At 38.6% G+C, this 18901-nt stretch overlaps 1 protein-coding gene across 2 annotated transcripts in view; it reads right to left on the reverse strand.

The window, feature by feature from the left end:
- The window catches only part of ankrd11 (ankyrin repeat domain 11), a 204685-nt gene that overhangs the window by 4452 nt on the left and 181332 nt on the right, over positions 1–18901 (reverse strand). Inside the window, exons 5-9 of one of the 2 annotated variants that reach the window (XM_056462152.1) lie at positions 9901–10074; positions 7807–8007; positions 7503–7645; positions 7248–7395; positions 110–7155 (exon numbers count right to left, since the gene is read on the reverse strand). In XM_056462152.1, the coding sequence (XP_056318127.1) occupies positions 110–7155; positions 7248–7395; positions 7503–7645; positions 7807–8007; positions 9901–10074 (7712 nt within the window). Of the gene's footprint in view, positions 1–109; positions 7159–7247; positions 7396–7502; positions 7646–7806; positions 8008–9900; positions 10075–18901 lie in introns of both variants that reach the window. The other variant, XM_056462150.1, reaches the window with a different exon arrangement.

Consider the following 18901-nt stretch of genomic DNA (forward strand, 5'->3'; position numbering starts at 1 on the left):
GTTTAGCTGAGCATACCTACAGCTTAAACATACAATGTCTTAAAATGGTCCAAAATCTTATACTAAATTGGTTAGCACAGTGTTAAAGAGTCTTTTAAAAAAGTCTTACCACAGGAATATGAAGCTTGCTCAGAGGCTTGCCATCAAGCAGATAGGACCCTGTGTATGTCACATAATCTGCATAACACTGAGGGGCTTGAGGAGTTATGTAACACAAGATCTTCCTCTTCTCTTCGATTTTCTTGCGGATCTGAAGGTATTCAAAATAGGGGTTGGAACGGTCACTGTGGTATGGCTCGATTTCATCCAATTTGATGGCGTTCACGATGACTGCTAGAGTTTGTTGGATCATCTCCCGAGTCTGCTTCATTGCGGTGTTCACCAACTGAACCTGCACCTGCTGCTGGCCTGATTTTGGAAACTTTCTCTTGCGTGGATGTTGGGACTGGTTGTCATCATCCTCAATGGGCCTGCCTTTTGTTTTGGTGATTAATGCAGGTGCAGAAGGTGCCGATGTTTGAACATTGCTTGAGCTGATGGTCTCTTTCTCCTTTTCTAACGTGACACATGGGGTGGTAACACTTGTGGTTATTGGTGATGAGGATACCGAATGAGTGATGCTTGATGAGCTTAGTGCAGCACTCTGCTTGTTTTGATTGGCCAGCATCTGAGCCTTTTTCCGGGTAATTCTCTGAGGTATTTCCTCAATTTTCTTGGGTGTCTCAGACACCGGTATAGTCACTGACAACTTGGCAGTTGTCTCAAGAGTCTCTGATACATGGGTGCTGGTAGGCATTGACACAGCTGGAAAATGAACGGTAGGATGAGGGCTACAGGAAGGGCCCAGAGCAACCACAGGATTTTGTCCTAATAAATGTGGTTTTGTGGTGACTGGTAGTTCCAAATATTGTACCATTACAGATGGCATCATAGCATCTGGGGTTATTTCTTTTTGCCTGTATTCATGGTCCTTTTCCTCAGTAGGTAACAAGTTATCATTGTTTATATCCATGCCTTCAAATACACCCCTTTCCTCTGGGATAGTTTCTTTGATGGGAAGAACATCTGGGATGTTCTGAGGCTCTGGCTCCAACTCACATTGAGGTCTATAGTCATCCTTACTTAATGGAGGAACCAAATCCTGACTAGATTCGTCATGAGGCACAACTGTAGGAGAACAAGGAGCTTTAGACAAACTTGACAGGTCAACATTGATCATTTCAACATTTTCGCTTGTTTCAATAACTGGGGGTCTCGTCTGAGTAGGGGAATGCTTATTCTCTGCAATTTCTGGGGCTGTTATATCAGGGTCCTGCATCTCCTTCTCTTGAAAAGGAAGTTCTGGTAGAGAGAACGGACCCATGTCATCCATTTCATCAGCTGCACCAGAAAATGGATCTGCCCATGAAACAACAGGATCTTGGTTGACTGGTGGGGCTCCGGGCATGCTGATCTCTGCAGGATAGGTGGGAGACTCTTGTCTATTGTCTTTAATCATACATGGCAACTCTAAGTCCATCTGATTTTCCTCAGGGGTTGGTTTACAATCAGTAAAGAAATTTTCTAGCTGAGGTGATTCGGACTCCAGTGTCTCTGTTACAGGTCTTCCAGGTGACGGAAGGTCTTCCACTGTGTCTTTGGGGTCCTCATAATGAGAGTCAGGAATTTGCGATGGACAGTATGCTCTGGAGTAAGTAGAATGAGGTGGTGTCACAGGGATTACATTTGGGATATGCTGCATATCGCAATCAGAATGAGAATATGGACTGCTAATTTTTGAGACTGCTGCCTCAACCTCTCTGTAACTCTCATGAGGTGACTTCATGAGCGCTTCTGTATTCCAGCCTAAGGACTGATCACATGAGTTTTCCATGTAGTTGTCTTGTGGATGGGCTGGTGTAATGGGAAGCACATCAGGATCTCTTCTATCTGAACATTCAAGCCAAGCCTTTTTGTCAGATTCTTCGATCCCGAGTAAATAAGGGGGATTGTTTCTTGCCTGCAAGCTCTCATCTGCAGCATGGTGACTTTCTGTGGGGTCCTCAACAAAATCATCAGCATCATCTTCATCATCTTCTTCTTCCTCCTCCTCCTCCTCGTCTTCCTGCTCTTCAACAACAGGAGGCAGGTAGTCACTCACACTGACAGGGTGAGCTGGCATTAGACCAGGTCCACTCTGGTGTGGCTCTGAGAGATCATCTATATCCATGGGAGGCAGAGCTGCAGGGGCTGGAGTTGGAGGAGCAGCTATATCCAGACAAGGCTCCTGGGGGTCAGGTCTATGGACTGGAGTTGAGGGCTTCAAGAGATAGTTGTTATACACACACCCTGAGTATTCATTACCATCACTGATGGAATTTACAGCAGACACTTCATCTTGTACTCTTTCATGTTGCAATAGGTCAGGCCTGGGAGACATGTCAGCAGTGGGTGAAAAACATGAGGAAAGGCAATTAAGTCTGTCTGCTGCCATCTTGTCCTCAGAAAGTTGTGAGGCTGAAGACTCAAATTCTGTGCCTTCTTGAACGTGTTGTCGTAATAACTTGTCTGCCTCTGCTTTGAACTCAATATCAAGTGGTCTTCTGACGTCAGAGGTGACAGAGCGACTTACAAGGGGTAACTGCATGTTCTTTGCTGGTGTTATACACGTTCCCTCCTGGAAAGTATTTGATGAGTTTGAATATCTATCAAAGAAGGAGGGGGAACAAGCATTCATGGACATTGTGGTGGCTGAGGAATTATGACAGTCAAGACCATCAAACATGATATCTGAATAGTCTTCTGCACTGCAGGATGGCGTACGTGGAGTTTGCATGACTTCCTCATAGCTTGGACATGAGATCACAGATGTTGGGGTGGGGACACCTGTTGGTCTGTTCTGGTCAGGTCGTGGAGATGCAGGAAGACTTTCCTTCATTTGGTGACCAGCAAGCCAGTCTTTTGAGTTCTGACTCTCAATAGGTTGTGGCTTTCTATCAGGTGACATCATTTGGGCTGGAAGGCCAATCTCTTTAATCTTCTTCTCTTTCAAAGCAGCATCCACCGAACCAGATTTTTTGGAAAGTTCACTGCGATTTTTCTTGAGTTCTTCATTTGACTTCGTTTTATCTTTGAGTTTTGGGTCGCCTGATCGATGCCTCAATTTTTCCATCTGTTTCATTCTCTCTTTGTGTCTCTTATGGCGTTCTTCAATCTCCTGATCTTTTTGGCTTAGCATTTTACCAAAACTTGTTAGTCTTAAATCGCCATCAACTAAAAGCTTTTCACGAGGGCGATTGTCCTTTCTAATTGTCTCCTTTGACTGGCTAAATTTGTCATTCTCATCTTTGACCTTTGTCTTGCTCTCTGTTCTGTCTTTATCCACCATGTCTTTATTCCTGTCCTTATTTTTGCCATCAAATTTAGAACAGTCTTCTTTTGATTTCTCTTTAAGACTTGATATTTGAGTGTTTTCCTTCAGTCCAGATTTTTGCTCTTCTTTTGAGTGTCTGAAGGACCCAAATCCATCCGAATATTTATGCTTTTCATCTTTCACCTTTTCCTTGTGTTTCTCTTTCTTCTTTTTATCTTTTATTTTATCACTGTTCATGATACTGTTTGTCTTGTCTTTTTTGGACATCTCCTTCTCAAACTCTAGAGTCTTTTCTAAGTCATCTTCGCCATCAACTTTGGAGCCATATGGAAAAGTGTAAGGATCAGCCTCTAAAGGCATGGGTTCTTTGTCAAAGGGCAAGCTTTCTCTGCGACCATAAGTTTCTCTTATCTCCTCTGACTTGTCTTTTTTCTCTGCCTTTTCTTTCTTGACTTTCTCTTTTTCTTTGTCATGACTCTTTTTGGATGATGAAGACGAGGAATGTCTATGCCTCTCTTTCTCTTTGAACCTGTCCTGTGGATTGGTAATGGACAGTGACTCTCTTCTCTCCTCTGACATGTCAGGTATGCTGATGTTGGAGGAATCGTAGAAGTTGCTTAGCACAGGCTCATGACCTCGGTCTGTGAAACTATCTAATGAAATTTCACTATTTCTATCATTGGAATCATCTTTATAATCATTCATCGCCTCCTCCTCAAGCTTCTCCAATAAAGATTTCTCATTTTCACCACTCCCCTTTGAAAGTTTCCGGTCTTTTAAGTGCTCTGTCTTGTCTTTGTATTTATTTTTGCTCTTTTCGTCACTGACATCCCTCTTGTCAAGAAGTTTCAGCTTGCTTTTCTTCTCCTGATTTGAATCCACAGAAGATCTATCCTTACGTTCCTTGTGTTTTATTTCGGTTGGATCTTTGTCCTTTTTATCTTTGTGTTTTTCCATGGAGGCTTTTCTTTCTTTTCCAGCATCAAATGCGGCCTTCTCTTTTTTCTTATCTTTATGTTCCTTGTCCTTTTGTTTTTCTATGGAATGTGTTTTCCCCTCAGAGTATTTTTTATGTTTATCTGTTTGGAAATTATCCATTTCGTCTAGGTCAGGTGTGGAATCTTTCCTGTGAGAATCTGACAGTCCGAGAGAATCGCTTAATTTTGCAACACCCCCATTATAATTGTCATCTTCATCTTCACTCTCATCAGTAAAAATATCTGCGATTGTATACCATGTCTTCTCTTTCTTCTCAGGTTTTCTCTCCTCTTTCTTAAACTCCAGGAAATCTTTTTCTTTGTCAGCATGTTTGTCCTGAGATGCCTTTTCTTTTTTGTCTTTAATCTGTTCAGATGACATCTTCCTTTCTTTGTCTTTGCTGTGAGAATCTTTATGCTTTTCTTTCACCCCATCCCGCTTGTCTTTAGAGGCCCGTTCTAGATCTTTCTCTTTTAGTGATCGATCAATGGAGTTTTTCTCAGATTTCTCTTTTTCCAGGTCCAAATTTCTGTCCTTGGGCTTGTCCTTGTGTTTTTCACCTTTGGACTTCTCTTTCTTTTCCACACTATCAATTTTCTTCTCCCTTTCCTTTCCAGAGTGGTTCCTCTCCCTAGGGTCAGACTTACAAGTGGTTTCACTCTCTGGTTTATCTTTAAAGAAGGCCTCGCTCCCATAATCATCTCTCAGAGATTCTTGTTTTGTTTTGGAGTCTTTCCTTTCTTTAGTAAACTCATAAGAATCCTTTCTGTCTCTGCCGCAGTCCACAGAATCTTTATCTTTCTTTTCTTTGACGCTTTCGGCTGATTCTTTTCGTTTCTTCTCCTTTTCTATTGTCTGACCAGAATTGAACTTTTGTTTGTCCGTCCAGTCTTTTTTGTTCTCAGTTTTCTTGTCAGATGTGTCCTTGTCTTTCTTCTTTGATGCAGTTTCCTTTTCAGGACGCTTGTCCGCATGATCTGGCTTTTTATCTTTGAATTTATTTTCCTTTTTTCTGTCCCTGCTTTCCTCCTTTACTGTTTCTACAATTAATTTGATAGCATTATTTGCCTTGTATTCTTTAACTGGGGCATCCCAGCTATCATCTCCATACAATGAACTGTCAGAAGACATATCCGACTGCCACCGATCATGGGGGTCATCTGACGCACTCATCTTGGTGTCTTCAAGTAAGTGATTTTTTAAGTCGAAGTCGTCATAGTCAGGTTCCTCCTTGATGTTTTTATCCCTTTTAGACTTTTCCTTCTCTTCTTTGATGCTTTTCTCAGGTTTAAAATGTTTTTCTTCTTTTTGCTCATTCTTTTTGTCAATTTTAAGAGATTTATCTTTTGATTTTTTCTTTTTATCATCTTTATGGGCTTTTTGCTTCTCCTCCTTTGCCTTGTCTTTTATGGTTCTCTCCTTTTCAGTCTTTAAAGGTTTGTCCCGCTCTTCTTTGCTCACCTTTTCCTTGTTTGACTCCTTTGTCTTTTTTGACTTCTCCTCTTTGACCACCCTTTGAGTTTCTTTAACTGGCCAGTCCTTGTCTTCAGATTTACCCTTAGACAGTCTGTCTTCCTTCTTGAAATGATCTTTCTCATGTTTGGACAGTTTGACTCTATTTTCTGAAGGAGACTCTGTCTCAACAATAAGCGACTTCTGCCGTGTATCGTCAAAGTCAAAAGAGAAGCTCTTGACAAATTTTTCATTCATGTCTTGACTCAACACCACACTTGGAGCCTTATCTTTTTCCTTACTTTTGTGTTTGTGTTTCACTTTGTGTTTCTTTAACACTTTTCCATCTTTGTCTGCTTTAGAAATGGCTCCCTCAGTGTTTGAAGTCTTGTAAAGCTCAGAGTTCTTTTTGTCTACCGCATTGACATGCGTGTTGTTTTTCTTTCTGTTGTCTTGAACTTTCTTTTTTACCTGTTTCACAGACTCAACACTGGAGTCTGCAGATGAGTAGTCTGACTCACTGGAGAGCCGTGTTCTGACCGAGTCCGAAAGGGAGCTGACATCAGACAATGTCGGAGAAGACACTGTTTTCCAGCCATCTGTCCTCCACTGCTTTGGGTGCTGCTCTGCCAAAGACTGTGTGTGTTTCTGTGAGTTCAAACTCCCATGCGAGGAGGAAGACGTGACTGACAAAGAGGTAAAGACAGAGGGGTCTTTAAGGCTCAATGTAGAAGAGTCCTTTACACAGTTTGCATTCTGAATGGACCCTTTATCGTCTTCACTCTCAAGGTCCCCAATCTCAGAGTCTGAGGTGCAGAACTTGTTCACTTTATTGAAGCGCACCTCCTTGTTAACATTATTTTTTGTCTCCTTCTTCCTTTTCTTCTTGACTTTACTTTTCTCTTTCTGCTGCTTGGAATTCAGGGACGTCGAGTCTCGGCTCTTGATGTTAGTCTGAGGTGCAGGTTGCCTTGGTGTGGTCGTGGGTGTGAAACACAATGTTCTGTCATCTTCGTCTGAGCTGTTGCTGTCTGACAGGATCCTGCGCACAGCCTTCTTTGGTGTTAGCGAGTTGCTTTTGGAATAGGTTTTGACCTCCATCTTGGGTATGGAGATTAAGTTGTTTGTTTTGCTGACGGGGTCCTTGCGGAACTCTTTCTTGAGCAGGTGCTTGTCATCCACAGGTGGGACACGCTCCTCCTCATCATCCTCGTCAAACTCGTACTCATCCTTGACTGGAGTGGTGGTGGATTTGGGTGGGTCCATGCCCTTCCCTTTTAATTTTAAGCCCTTCTCAAACTCTGAGTCCGTATTATTGCCATCGACAGAGCTGGATGGGGCAAATGATGGGGAATCTTCCTCTTCAGAAGAATCTGCTGAGAAGAACAAGAGCTCTTAATAGTAACATTTCCTGTTAAGCACTTTCTGGAATACATGCATCACATATATACTTCATGATACATACCTGAGGAACTCTCCTCACTGGAGGAGTAGGTAATTTTCCCCAACAACAAATTAAGCATTGTTTGTGAATTTGCCACTTTTAATGGAGTCTCTCCTCTTCTGTTGCTTTGACAAGGATCCCCTCCATATCGTAACAGCAGCTTCACAACCTACAAAACCAGAATATAGGTGTGACATAGTCAATTAAAAAAAGGTCCTAAAAATGTGTGTTGTCTTGTGTAATAAAATCTTAACGTATCTTTTCTGAGTCACTTACTTTGAGATGGCCATTGTTAGATGCATCATGTAGAGGTGTGTCATCATCCAGGCCCTTGGTGTTAACCTCGGCCCCGGCTGCCAGCAGCTGTTTGGCCACATCATAATACCCTCTGTTACAAGCCTCATGTAGTGCGGTCCAGCCTAAAATAAAAAGCATTCCTATATTGCTGGAAGAATTTCATGTGCATTTCAAACAGTTCCAGATTGTAATAATCTATATTACACATCCGTTTTGATATCAACAACACACATCAACATGAAAAAGTGGAAGAAAAGCAACTATCTCTGAAAGCTGCATTTACCTGCAAAGTCTTTTACATTCACGTCAGCCCCCTCATTGATGAGCTCCTTTATGCGGCGTGCCTCTCCACGAATGGCTGCCCGGTGCAACCTTGTCTCACCCCTCTCGTTTCTCTTGTTAACTTTGTCTTTGGTTTTTGAGGCAGAGTTTGGCGTTCCCTTCTGACCCAGACTTGACTGTGACTGGTGCTTTGGTGTTGTGTCTGAACACAAATATCAGTTATTACAATTTAAGTTACTTACAGAAACGTATTTTAATTAAGGTCCACTAGAGGTCCTCAGCAAAGTTCCACCAGATCATTTAAAATAATTTTACATTAAACAGTTTTGGACTGTTGGATTTGTCACAGCACTTGCACATTGTTGCTGTTTTTGTTGGTTTAACTGTCTTCAATCGTAAGTAGCTTTAAATAAAAGGGTCCCACTTTATATTAGGTGGCCATAGCAAATATGTACTTACATTGAAATTAATAATTTGTTACAATGTACTTATTGGTAATACATGTTTTTACTTTGTACTCATAATTGATTAAATACCTCCATGTAATTACATCTGTAATTAATTTCTGTAATTAAGAGAGGGGTCTGGCTGCAGACTTGGTGCATATGCAACCTGAGCTGCATGCAATGCTTTTGAATGGGCTCACCTAACCCTACCCGTCACAGTGACATCACTAGCTCCATTGAGTGCATTGTGTATGACATTGCATCTTTGAGAGAAAGGCTGCATCTAGATACCATTGGTAATTACATTTATAATTACACTGTTGACGATCCCTTACACTTTAACCCACCCTAAACACTAAACCTACCCGTATCCCACCTGAATATCACCATAAGTGTTCTGTAATACATTATGAACACATTAAGTACATTGTATTTCTACTCTGAAGTACATACATACTAGTCAGGCCAAGACTTAAGTTATATATTTTTATAAGATTTTATTAAGATAACATGGTTCTTGTGTTCATTTATCCATTACTAAAACTTATTTTTTAAGAACCTGGATCCTACCAGAAACCTGTAATTTTACAAGTCTGTTTTCACAACTATACAAATACTAACAGACACTTAAAAAACATTCCATTTTTCAAACTCTAGGAAGCAGTTTCCTTAAATTAACAAGTAGTTTTGTCATTACAGTTGTAGAGGAAAAGTATTAACCTGCTTTTAGGCCTTGGAGAAAAAACGTGAGAACCAATGACAATTAAAAAACCAGTAACTGAGTTTTGTACAACCTCTAGATGGCAGTCTTGCACAAACATTGTAAACGGATAACTTTTGCCTGCGTCAAATTGCACCTTCTTCCTGTTTTACATCTTTGACTGAATTAAGCAATTTTAACCGATTTTGACTGTTTGAATTTGGTTGATATTGTCATCAACAAATTTTAACTACATTAAATCAACCAACTATTCTTTCAGCAAACTAATAATATTACAAATATATTAGCAACAACAGGAAAATCATTACATCACTATTTTGAGATGCTTAAATACAGAACAAGCTAAAGTGCGCACAACAATAGCTGGCATGCAAAAGAGCTCTGCAGGGGTGGGGTTTCTTGGCATTTCCAGTATTCTTTTGTTTTGGAAAAATAAATCAGTTAAACTATTTGAAGAAAAGTTAAATGTGACTAATCTAATAGAGACATGCTTGCTAGAGATAAAAAAAATAAATAAAGCATTTAATACAAATGCTCTAGCTTAGGAAAACCGTCAATAGCCATTAGAAATTTAGTTTTCCCTCACAAGCTGCAATGTTAGATTGTAATACCACACGAGCAAATCCAATCAAATCTGAATCAGAACAATTTATATTGGAACAGTACATCCAAGTCCCTTGCTGCTCTATCAACAGTCCTAGAGGGCTGATAAACAACAGTGGATTAAGATTGCAGAGGTTCATTTCGCTGAAGTAATGGAAATTGATGAGGGTTATCTTGTTTAATTGAATTCTAATTAAGTACTGTGGTGTGTGTTTAAATGATGCATAGCGTAAGAGTGCAGCGGGGACAGTGGAAGCTACTGAAGCCGCCGGACCCCCTCCCACTTGTGGCCCCCCGAGACGTGGCGCCCATGACAAACACGCACCTGGACTGTTTACGGACTCCTCCGCCGTCATCTGCATGAGAAGAGCCACCTGCTGCCGCTCTGAGAGTGGGTACCCGGCCCGGATCCCTGGCATGCCCATCCCAAACGGCAGGCCTGACTTCCTGGTGTTAGTGGGCTCTTTTTTAATGCGCTTCCGCTCTGGACCTTGTTTTTCTGTTGAGCATAAAACGGGCATGTTAATTCGCAAAACGGCCTCAGAAATGCTTGTGAACAGACAAACTCCTCTTTACTCAGTTGTGTGACCTTGTATGTACGCTAGCTCAAGTTAATATGCAGTTAAGTACATTCCCATCTATGCCATCCTTCGTAGCCTGAAGGTCAAGTGAAACCTTTGGTGAATTCCCAGCTGTTCGGCCTATGTGAAACCCCTCTGGTGGCATCAGCCATAGTTTGATATTAGCCTTATGGGGAGGGAGGGGCTCTTCACTGCCAGTCTAGTGTGTGTGTGTGTGTGTGTGTGTGTGTGTGTGTGTGTGTGTGTGTGTGTGTGCACGTGTTTTTTTAAGGCTATGACTTGGCAGCCTGTCACCGATAACAAAATGGCCGGTGTTCACATTTCAATGTGGCGAAGACAAGGTCACCGCTGCATTTGGACAAAAGCAGCTGCTCTTCACAGAAATGCCCATCAATTATTCTCAGTATGTCAGTGTCAACATATCTGCTCCACAATGCAGATGTCCTATTCACTGCACAAGTCTCGCCCTTGCTATCGACTTACAGTAGGATAGCAGTCTTAGTGTTTGCCAGATTCCAATATGACCCCCCAAGCCTCAAACTATGCAAACATGCCCAAATGTCACATGGGCATTCCTAACGCCAATAAAAACTCAATGAGGTACAGCAATCCCGTCATCTAGATTTCTGCTTTTGTCTAATCTATAGAAGATCTACTAGCTGGCTTGTTGTTCTCAACGTTGTGATTTGCTCAAGGCCACAAGCATAATTTATAGGTAGAGGAAGCCAGACAAATGCTTCCAGTAACAAGATTTTTCCAGGAATTATTCTTCACGGTTGGGGCTGATGAATATTCGCTAACACCTGTAAACAATTACATGTAATGTACCCCAACCTTCTGAACACACACGCTCTTGCCATTTAGTTGCATTCCTGTGATCCAAATCTTGAAGAACATGAGCAGCAGCAGCAGCAGTCTAAACATGTTTATGAAGGCTGGATGAAGGGAACAGAAAAATGCAGAGCTTGTACTTTTGTCTTCTAAAATAGAATGTAATGACTATGGTACAGTAATATAAAAGTCCTCTGATGTCAGGATCAAGCTTTCCATCCTCACTTATTATATCAAAAGTAAAGTGAACTGCAGAATGTTTTCCCTTTGCATATTTTAATGCTTATCTAATAACTTAAAACAAAACTGAATAAGCATAGCATCATTACTAAAAAGCCTTGCATTTTATAAAAATACAAAACAATAATTCATTATAAATAAGAGAAGAACATCAATTATAGTCAATATATGAACAGCTGAATTCTGCACTAATCATTGCACCCCTCCCCCAAAAGAAACCCTACAGCAATGGTCCTCAACCACCAGGCTGCAGACTGGTACCAGTCTGTAGATCAATTGGTATCGGGCCGCACAAAAAAATCATTAATTATGATCTTTTATTTTGAAAGATATTTTATTTTAAAAAATGACCATATTATCTAGTATACATCTCAGTCACTTGAGCACCCAAATTTATCCCACAAGTAGCTAAATGAGTAAAAAACAGACGTCTTTGGAAAGTTTCTTTGCTAAGGGGAAAAAACCCAGTGAAGGACCCGCGAACTGCCAAGGAATGGATCCGCAACCCACTTGTCAACAAATCAGGTGAATCCACCATGTCTGTTCAAGATCAACTCTTCTGAGATCGCAAATGATGACAACCTTTTAGGGGCCGTAAGTTCTTTATTTCCAATGGAGGTGCGTGGCTTGCAGACGCACCCAGCTGAATGAATGTTTTGAGTCATGTGACAAGAACTAACCAATCAGCTTCATACTTTGCATAGAATATACACAATTCGGTAAACTAAATATATCAGACAAACACAGAACACCCAAACACTGCAGTGCTTTGTAATTTTCTCCATAAGTAAAACTTGTATCAGAGCTGCAGCCATGTTTTGTCAGCTTTTCATCCTCTGAGAAAATGGTTGATGGTCACCTTGCAACCTACAAACCACCCCCACCAGTCTGCGGTAAAATTTTCAAGCTTAAAAAGTTTGGGGACCACTGCCGTATAGCTCAAAATCTACAGTAAATAAACAAGCATTGCACTAAGTTTAAAAAAATACATAGTTATTAAACGTTTAATTGTTCCCACAGAACAAAAAAACAGACCCAATAAATAAATGTAAATGATGACATCGCGTTTCTTCATAACACCTGGTCTAAAACGCAAAGCAGTGTAGCGGCAACATGACAAAAATTCTTTTTAACAGTCTACAAAGCAACCTTTTTTGTTAAGACAGATCAAATTTAATTGCACTTGACACAAACACTGGGAGCAACACAATTAATACATTTGCAAAATACCAAAAGCACATTTTAATTATATTAAATTATAAGGTAACTAAACCATTATAATGATTTAATATCAATCTTCAAAAGCACTCAAATCCTGTGTACAAACAAAATCTAATTGAAATAATATAGAATTAGTTTTGCCTTTTTTTTTAAACAAGACATAGTAATTAAATGTTTAATTGTTCCCACAGAACAAAAAACAGAACCAATAAATAAATGTAAACGATGACATCACATTTCCTCATAACACCCGGTCTAAAATGCAAAGCAGTGTAGCGGCAACATGACAAAAATCCTTTTTAACCCACAAAGCAGTGTACAAAGCAACCTTTGTTGTTAAGACAGATCAAATTTAGTTGCACTAGACACAAACACTAGGAGCAACACAATCAATACACTTGCAAAATACCAAAAACAAATTTTAAATATATTGAATTATAAGACAACTAAACCATCATAAAGATTTAATAGCAATCGTCAAAATCACTCAAATGCCGTATACAAAGAAACTCTAATTGAAATAATATAGAATTAGTTTTGCCCATTTTACAAAGGTTTGTAGCCATGCATATAACCTGAATGTCAATTAAACCGCTGTGTGCATCTGGGCATTCTACAATTAAAGGACAGCATTGTCAGGGTTTCTGCAGGTTTCACTAAGTTCAATTTAAGACTTTAAGACATTTTAAGGCAGTTATGAATGAAATTTTAGATTTATACAGGGCTAAATGCTAAGGTTTTTTTGAAAATCCCAGTTAGAAAAGATTTTCACTCGCCCTATTAAAAATGATTAAAATTCATTACATTTAATAATAATAATTGTGTTTTTTGCTCTTCAATAATAATTAGATTATTTTTTATTAATTTTCAAATATATCCATTCACAAACCCTTTAAACCTAAATATAGCTGTCAATTACTTCAGTCTACAATAAAAATAATAAAATTAAGAAAAAACAAACTAACATGAACGTTAAGATCTGTTAAAAAACAATTTAAGACCTACAACACAACATTTCAGTAGATTTAAGACTTTAAGGCCTAAAATTTAGCTTTTGAGGTTTAAGAAATTTTAAGACTTTATAAGACCCTGCTTGTGGAACCAGAACTTCAGATCAAAGTTTTTGGTCAAGGTATTTCATATAACATAATTACAATAATTATTAGCAGTTGAACAAAATAATTAAAGTGGTCAAAAGACCAGCATCATAAAACATTTTGCTGTCACAGGGTTTCATCAAATAAAATGCAAGACTTTTTAAGACCCTTTTAAGACCAGTATGAATGAAATTTTAGACTTACACAAAGCTAAACACCTAGAATTTTTTGCAATGGCCCAGTTGGGCCAATGGAGATTGTTTTTTGCTTGGCAAAAAATCATAATAATAATAATAATAATAATAAATAATAATATTAATAATTCTAAATATAGTTATTTTAAAGCCACATATTTTAATTTCAATTATTTTTTCAACATTTTTTTGTCGAATACACTTCTTCTTTATAACCTTAAATTTCATGCCTATTCATAAATATTATGTCCACCCCTTCTGTAAATAATTTTTGTATAAATGAAAGATCATATAAAGGCATATATTGCCCTGTTATTGTCATGAGGAATTATGTAATTGCTTATAATTTTCTTTTCCTGATTAGGGAATTACATTGAGATATTTCTGTAAAATGTCTAAAAGCTGTTGTGATTTTATCTCTTTGCAATATAAAATAAGTTTAATTGAGATGGATTGTTAATAATTGGTTGTGCGCTGACCCGACTAGGTAGCTTTAGTTGGACAGAGGAAAATTAAGACATTTTAAAAATGATTTAAGACCTACAACAAAGAATCTTAGTGAATTTAAGACTTGTTAAGGCCTAAAATTGAGTTTTTGAAATTTAAGACATTTTAAGACCCCACGGACACCCTGTATTATATCATAATTGGTAAAAAGGATTGTGGATTGCTTAAGTTTGGTATCACGACAGTTGAGAGTGCCTCAACATCATTAGTGAACATTAAAAAAAACATTTTAATCTTCTGTATTAACATTATGTAACACTGCAAAGATTTACTGAGAGATTCAGAGATGAGGCAGGTATACTAGTAGTATAAATCAACAAAAAAATACAATAATTTTAGCATATAAACATAACTAATATTGCTATTGGGCGATGCAATGGCGCAGTAGGTAGTGCTGTCGCCTCACAGCAAGAAGGTCACTGATTCGAGCCTCGGCTGGGTCAGTTGGCGTTTCTGTGTGGAGTTTGCATGTTCTCCCTGCGTTCGCGTTCCCCCACAGTCCAAAAGACATGCGGTACAGGTGAATTGGGTAGGCTAAATTGTCCATAGTGTATGTGTGTGATTGAATGTGTATGGATGTTTCCCAGAGATGGGTTACAGCTGGAAGGGCATCCGCTGCGTAAAACATATGCTGGATAAGTTGGCGGTTCATTCCGCTGTGGCGACCCCAGATGAATAAAGGGACTATTGCTATTGGTTTAACCTACTTGAATTATTGCTGAAACACATAAAAAGTTGCTTCCTTCCTGTAATGAAGGTGGTAAGACTTGTTTGTCATAAACAACCCAAACCAGAAAAGCCGGCTAGGTGTGCGGTTTGTAACATAAGAGTGGAAGAAAGAACAACTGAAAAATTACCACATACATTTTCAGAATGAGCTCATATGTTCAGCTCAGATTATGGAGGATGATAGTAAAGGCCAGAACCCAGCCGTTTATTCTCATTAGTTCCTTATTTGACTCAAAATACACAACAGCAATATTGTCTGTAGTGTAGCATTTCTTGGTATGCTGTCTGAGAGAGCGGCTTACTGTGTGTCCTCTGAGACTGAGGGATGAATCTAGGTCAGGGACTGAGGGTTATAGGGACGGCAGCCCAACAGACAAGGGAAATTTCCAATGGTAAATGTGTAAGAGCGAAACGAACACGCTGGATTGTAGTTGCTAAAGAGTGCTGGGTGGTTTTATCACCAGTGAAAAAAGACCAACAAAATAAACCCAAGAAGAAAAGTGAAAGTAAGATGACAACTTTATACTTAGCGACACATGACTTGAGGTATGAAATGGTGCATCAAGTTGTGAAACTTATAGCAAAAAAGATTTCAGCTATTAAATATAGCAGTATTAAGAACAATGCTCAAATTAGTAAGACTCGCAGATAAGAACCCAACATGAGATGACACCAAAACTGACATAATCTCTGCGAGCTGCCCAGAGAAAACAGGAAATGAAGGCAGAAGAGACAGGAAGTGCCCGCAGGATGTTGTGTCAATTCTTTATGCATGGCAGATGAAAGGACAGTATGGGGGATGGGGTTAAAAGGGTGGCGGGCAGGGGGGATTGGTTTCATAAGTCACATGATGAAGATAGTCTTCCACAAAAAGTGGTTTTCTCAGAGAACATATGGCGTATCAGACTGCAGCATCTGAGCTTTTTAAACACGGAGGCAGTGTGAACGCTTCACCTATTCTGAACGCTGGGGGATGTGGTAATAAAACCCAGGTCAAACAGACGTGCACACAATTTAGGCACCACCAAATCCAATACATATACGGTAAAAATCACAATAGGTTTTTTTCACATGACATCACTGATGATGTGCGAAATTCAGATGGAGGGCAGGAAGTGATTCTTCTACATAGGAATTGCTATCAGAATATCAAAATGTTTCTGTTTTATGTTGTTTCTAATCGTTTAAATCGGCCAAAATAAGAAATGCCAAACTGCTTTATAGACTTCCAAACGTTTTTGCTCATAAAGGAGAGAATGTTTAAGAAACTGGCTGAAAACGGAAGAAAAGGTGGCATGTAATAAACATTTTTTCAATACATTAACGTGTACAAACTTTTTTTGAACGCGATAATTTGTTTGACAGCACCAATAAAGATTATATACAAGCCTAGCTATGTGCATAAATAAGGGAATGTATTACATAAAAATCAGATACAAACACCACCACACTTATACAATAACCAGGACAATATAAATAACCTACCCTGCCATGTAATCGCTGCAATGAAAGCTCCTTCTTGTTTTGCAATAATCCAAGTCTTTACTGGCGTTTCGACAGAATAAACAACGTAACGTTAACGTCTATATGCGCAGCAGCTGTGAATGTTTGTTGATGGTAAGTTCATCGACAGAACAAAACAAAAATGCAACCCTTGCGACAATTCTAGACATTATTATTGTGGAGCACTCCCACAATGAAGACTATGCATCCACGATTTTGTATGCTATCATCTGTTATTTCGTGATGTCTGGAAGATATCCACATGGAGGAGAATTATAAAAATTTAAAGGGCTGCTCGATTATGGGAAAAATCATAATCACGATTATTTTGGTCATAATTGTAATCAGGATTATTTAAAACGATTAACGATTATTGAAGTTAAAATTATTCACTCTTCTGTGAATTTGTTTTATATATAAATATTTCCCAAATGATGTTTAACAGAGGAATTTTTCACAGTACTTCCTATAATATTTTTTCTTCGGGAGAAAGGCTTATTTGTTTTATTTCAGCTAGAATAAAAGCAGGTTTAAATGTTTTGAAACCTATTTTATTAGCTCGATATTATTAGCCCCTTTAAGCAATTTATATTTTTTTGATTGTCTGCAGAAGTAACTACTGTTATACAATGACTTGCCTAATTACCCTAATTAAGCCTTTGATTGTCACTTTAAGCTGAATACTAGTATCTCGAAAATGTCTAGTAAAATATAATGTACTGTCATCATAGCAAAGATAAAAGAAATCAGTTATTAGAAATGAGTTATTAAATCTGTTATGTTTAAACTGTGCTTTAAGGCATCTTCACTGTAAGAAAAAAACTTCAGCTACAAAAGTCAAAAGTCCTTCAGTCAAGAGCAGTGAGGGATTTTCTCCTTTTGTTGTTTGATTACTAATAAAAACAGGCGGCAGCAGGAATATTGCGCGCTGTCACTGTAAGAATAGTGCGGCTCTGTTATGGTTTCTCTTTTACATGTCTTTTGATTCTCAACTTGTTTGTTTATTACACAAATGAGGATTAATATGAATATATACTAAACACCGCGCTCTGCCACAAATGTGCATGTATTTGACCATTTAAGCGCTACCATTAAGATGGCGTTAGATGTGTGTGCTCTGCTCGTCTCCGAGTCTGTCCGAGGCTAAGAGCGGCACACACGCTCTTTCACACTTTTAAAAATATGAATGATTCGAACGTACTTCAATGAATGATCTGCATCCTGTGCTGCAAACGATACATTACAGTACATGCTTTTAGTAATGTTCACGTGGAACTGAGCTTTGCAGAGCAACAAATGTGTACAACTGGAAAGGGGGCAGTATATGATGCAATAATCGTTTATCTCGATTAATGGTTTTTCATAATCGTTAGAAGTCAAAATCGAAATCGAAACTGGATTTTCAATTAATTGCACAGCCCTAGTAATTTATAATAAACATATTATTGAACTACATAGTAAAGTGTAGAGGTGACACTGACACTGTTAAACATTTATTTTCATGCACAGCTCTGTGTTTGCTATGAAAGAAAAACATATTAAAAGCTTGTCGCAATCATAACTCTAAAATGCGATAAGATTATTTAAATGATGTGCACGCTTTCGGTTTTATTTTAACTGCTAAGTGCTTTTCATATTTTCCACACGGCTTCCAAATGATCACTCTGTGCCACAAACTGAATGTTATTTACAACTTTATTACCTGTTATTCACAGCCTATGCAGATTCTGTTCACTAAAGTAGACACGCGCACATATATCATGAAGTAGAGCGAGTGCCCGCCCTCTCTGTGTTGACAGCTCATGGTCAGCAGCTCATGTCACGTGTGGTTTGGCGGTTATTGTGTGGTTTTTATTTTTATTAAAACTACAGGTTCTAAGTTCTGTTTGTTAAAACCAATGATTTTTTTCAGTAATAGTTTTGTATAAATGGAAAGCAAATGACATTTGTCTCCTCGGAAAAATGGTTCGATCCGTGACTCAAAAACCATAGTGTGATCCGAACCATTAGATTTGGTATCCGTTACACCACTAGTCTTCACTGTAGTATTTTTTGTTCAAGTAATGTAACAGCTTATACCAGTGTTTCTCAACTGGTGGGTCGCAAACTTTTAACTTGTTTTGCTTATACTGGACTTTTATTTTGAAATGCATGCGCAACAACCGTGCAGTTTGACATGTGAAATTTCATTTAATTATAGCAACAAATATGTTGAAGCTTAAGTACGACCCCAAAAGGACAAAACTGTGGATATTTTCAAAGATGACTCTGAGGGCATCACAAAAGTGCATACATTTTGTTAAATGACAGCAATAAAATATTGTTTATTTGTAAGTCTTGGTGAATTTTTTATTATTTATCAGTCATTACTTGTGTATGTTATCAAATAAATACAAATGAATTATAACTCCTAAAATTATAAT

This window comes from Danio aesculapii, chromosome 7 (assembly GCF_903798145.1).
Source record: "Danio aesculapii chromosome 7, fDanAes4.1, whole genome shotgun sequence".
NCBI lineage: Eukaryota > Metazoa > Chordata > Actinopteri > Cypriniformes > Danionidae > Danio > Danio aesculapii.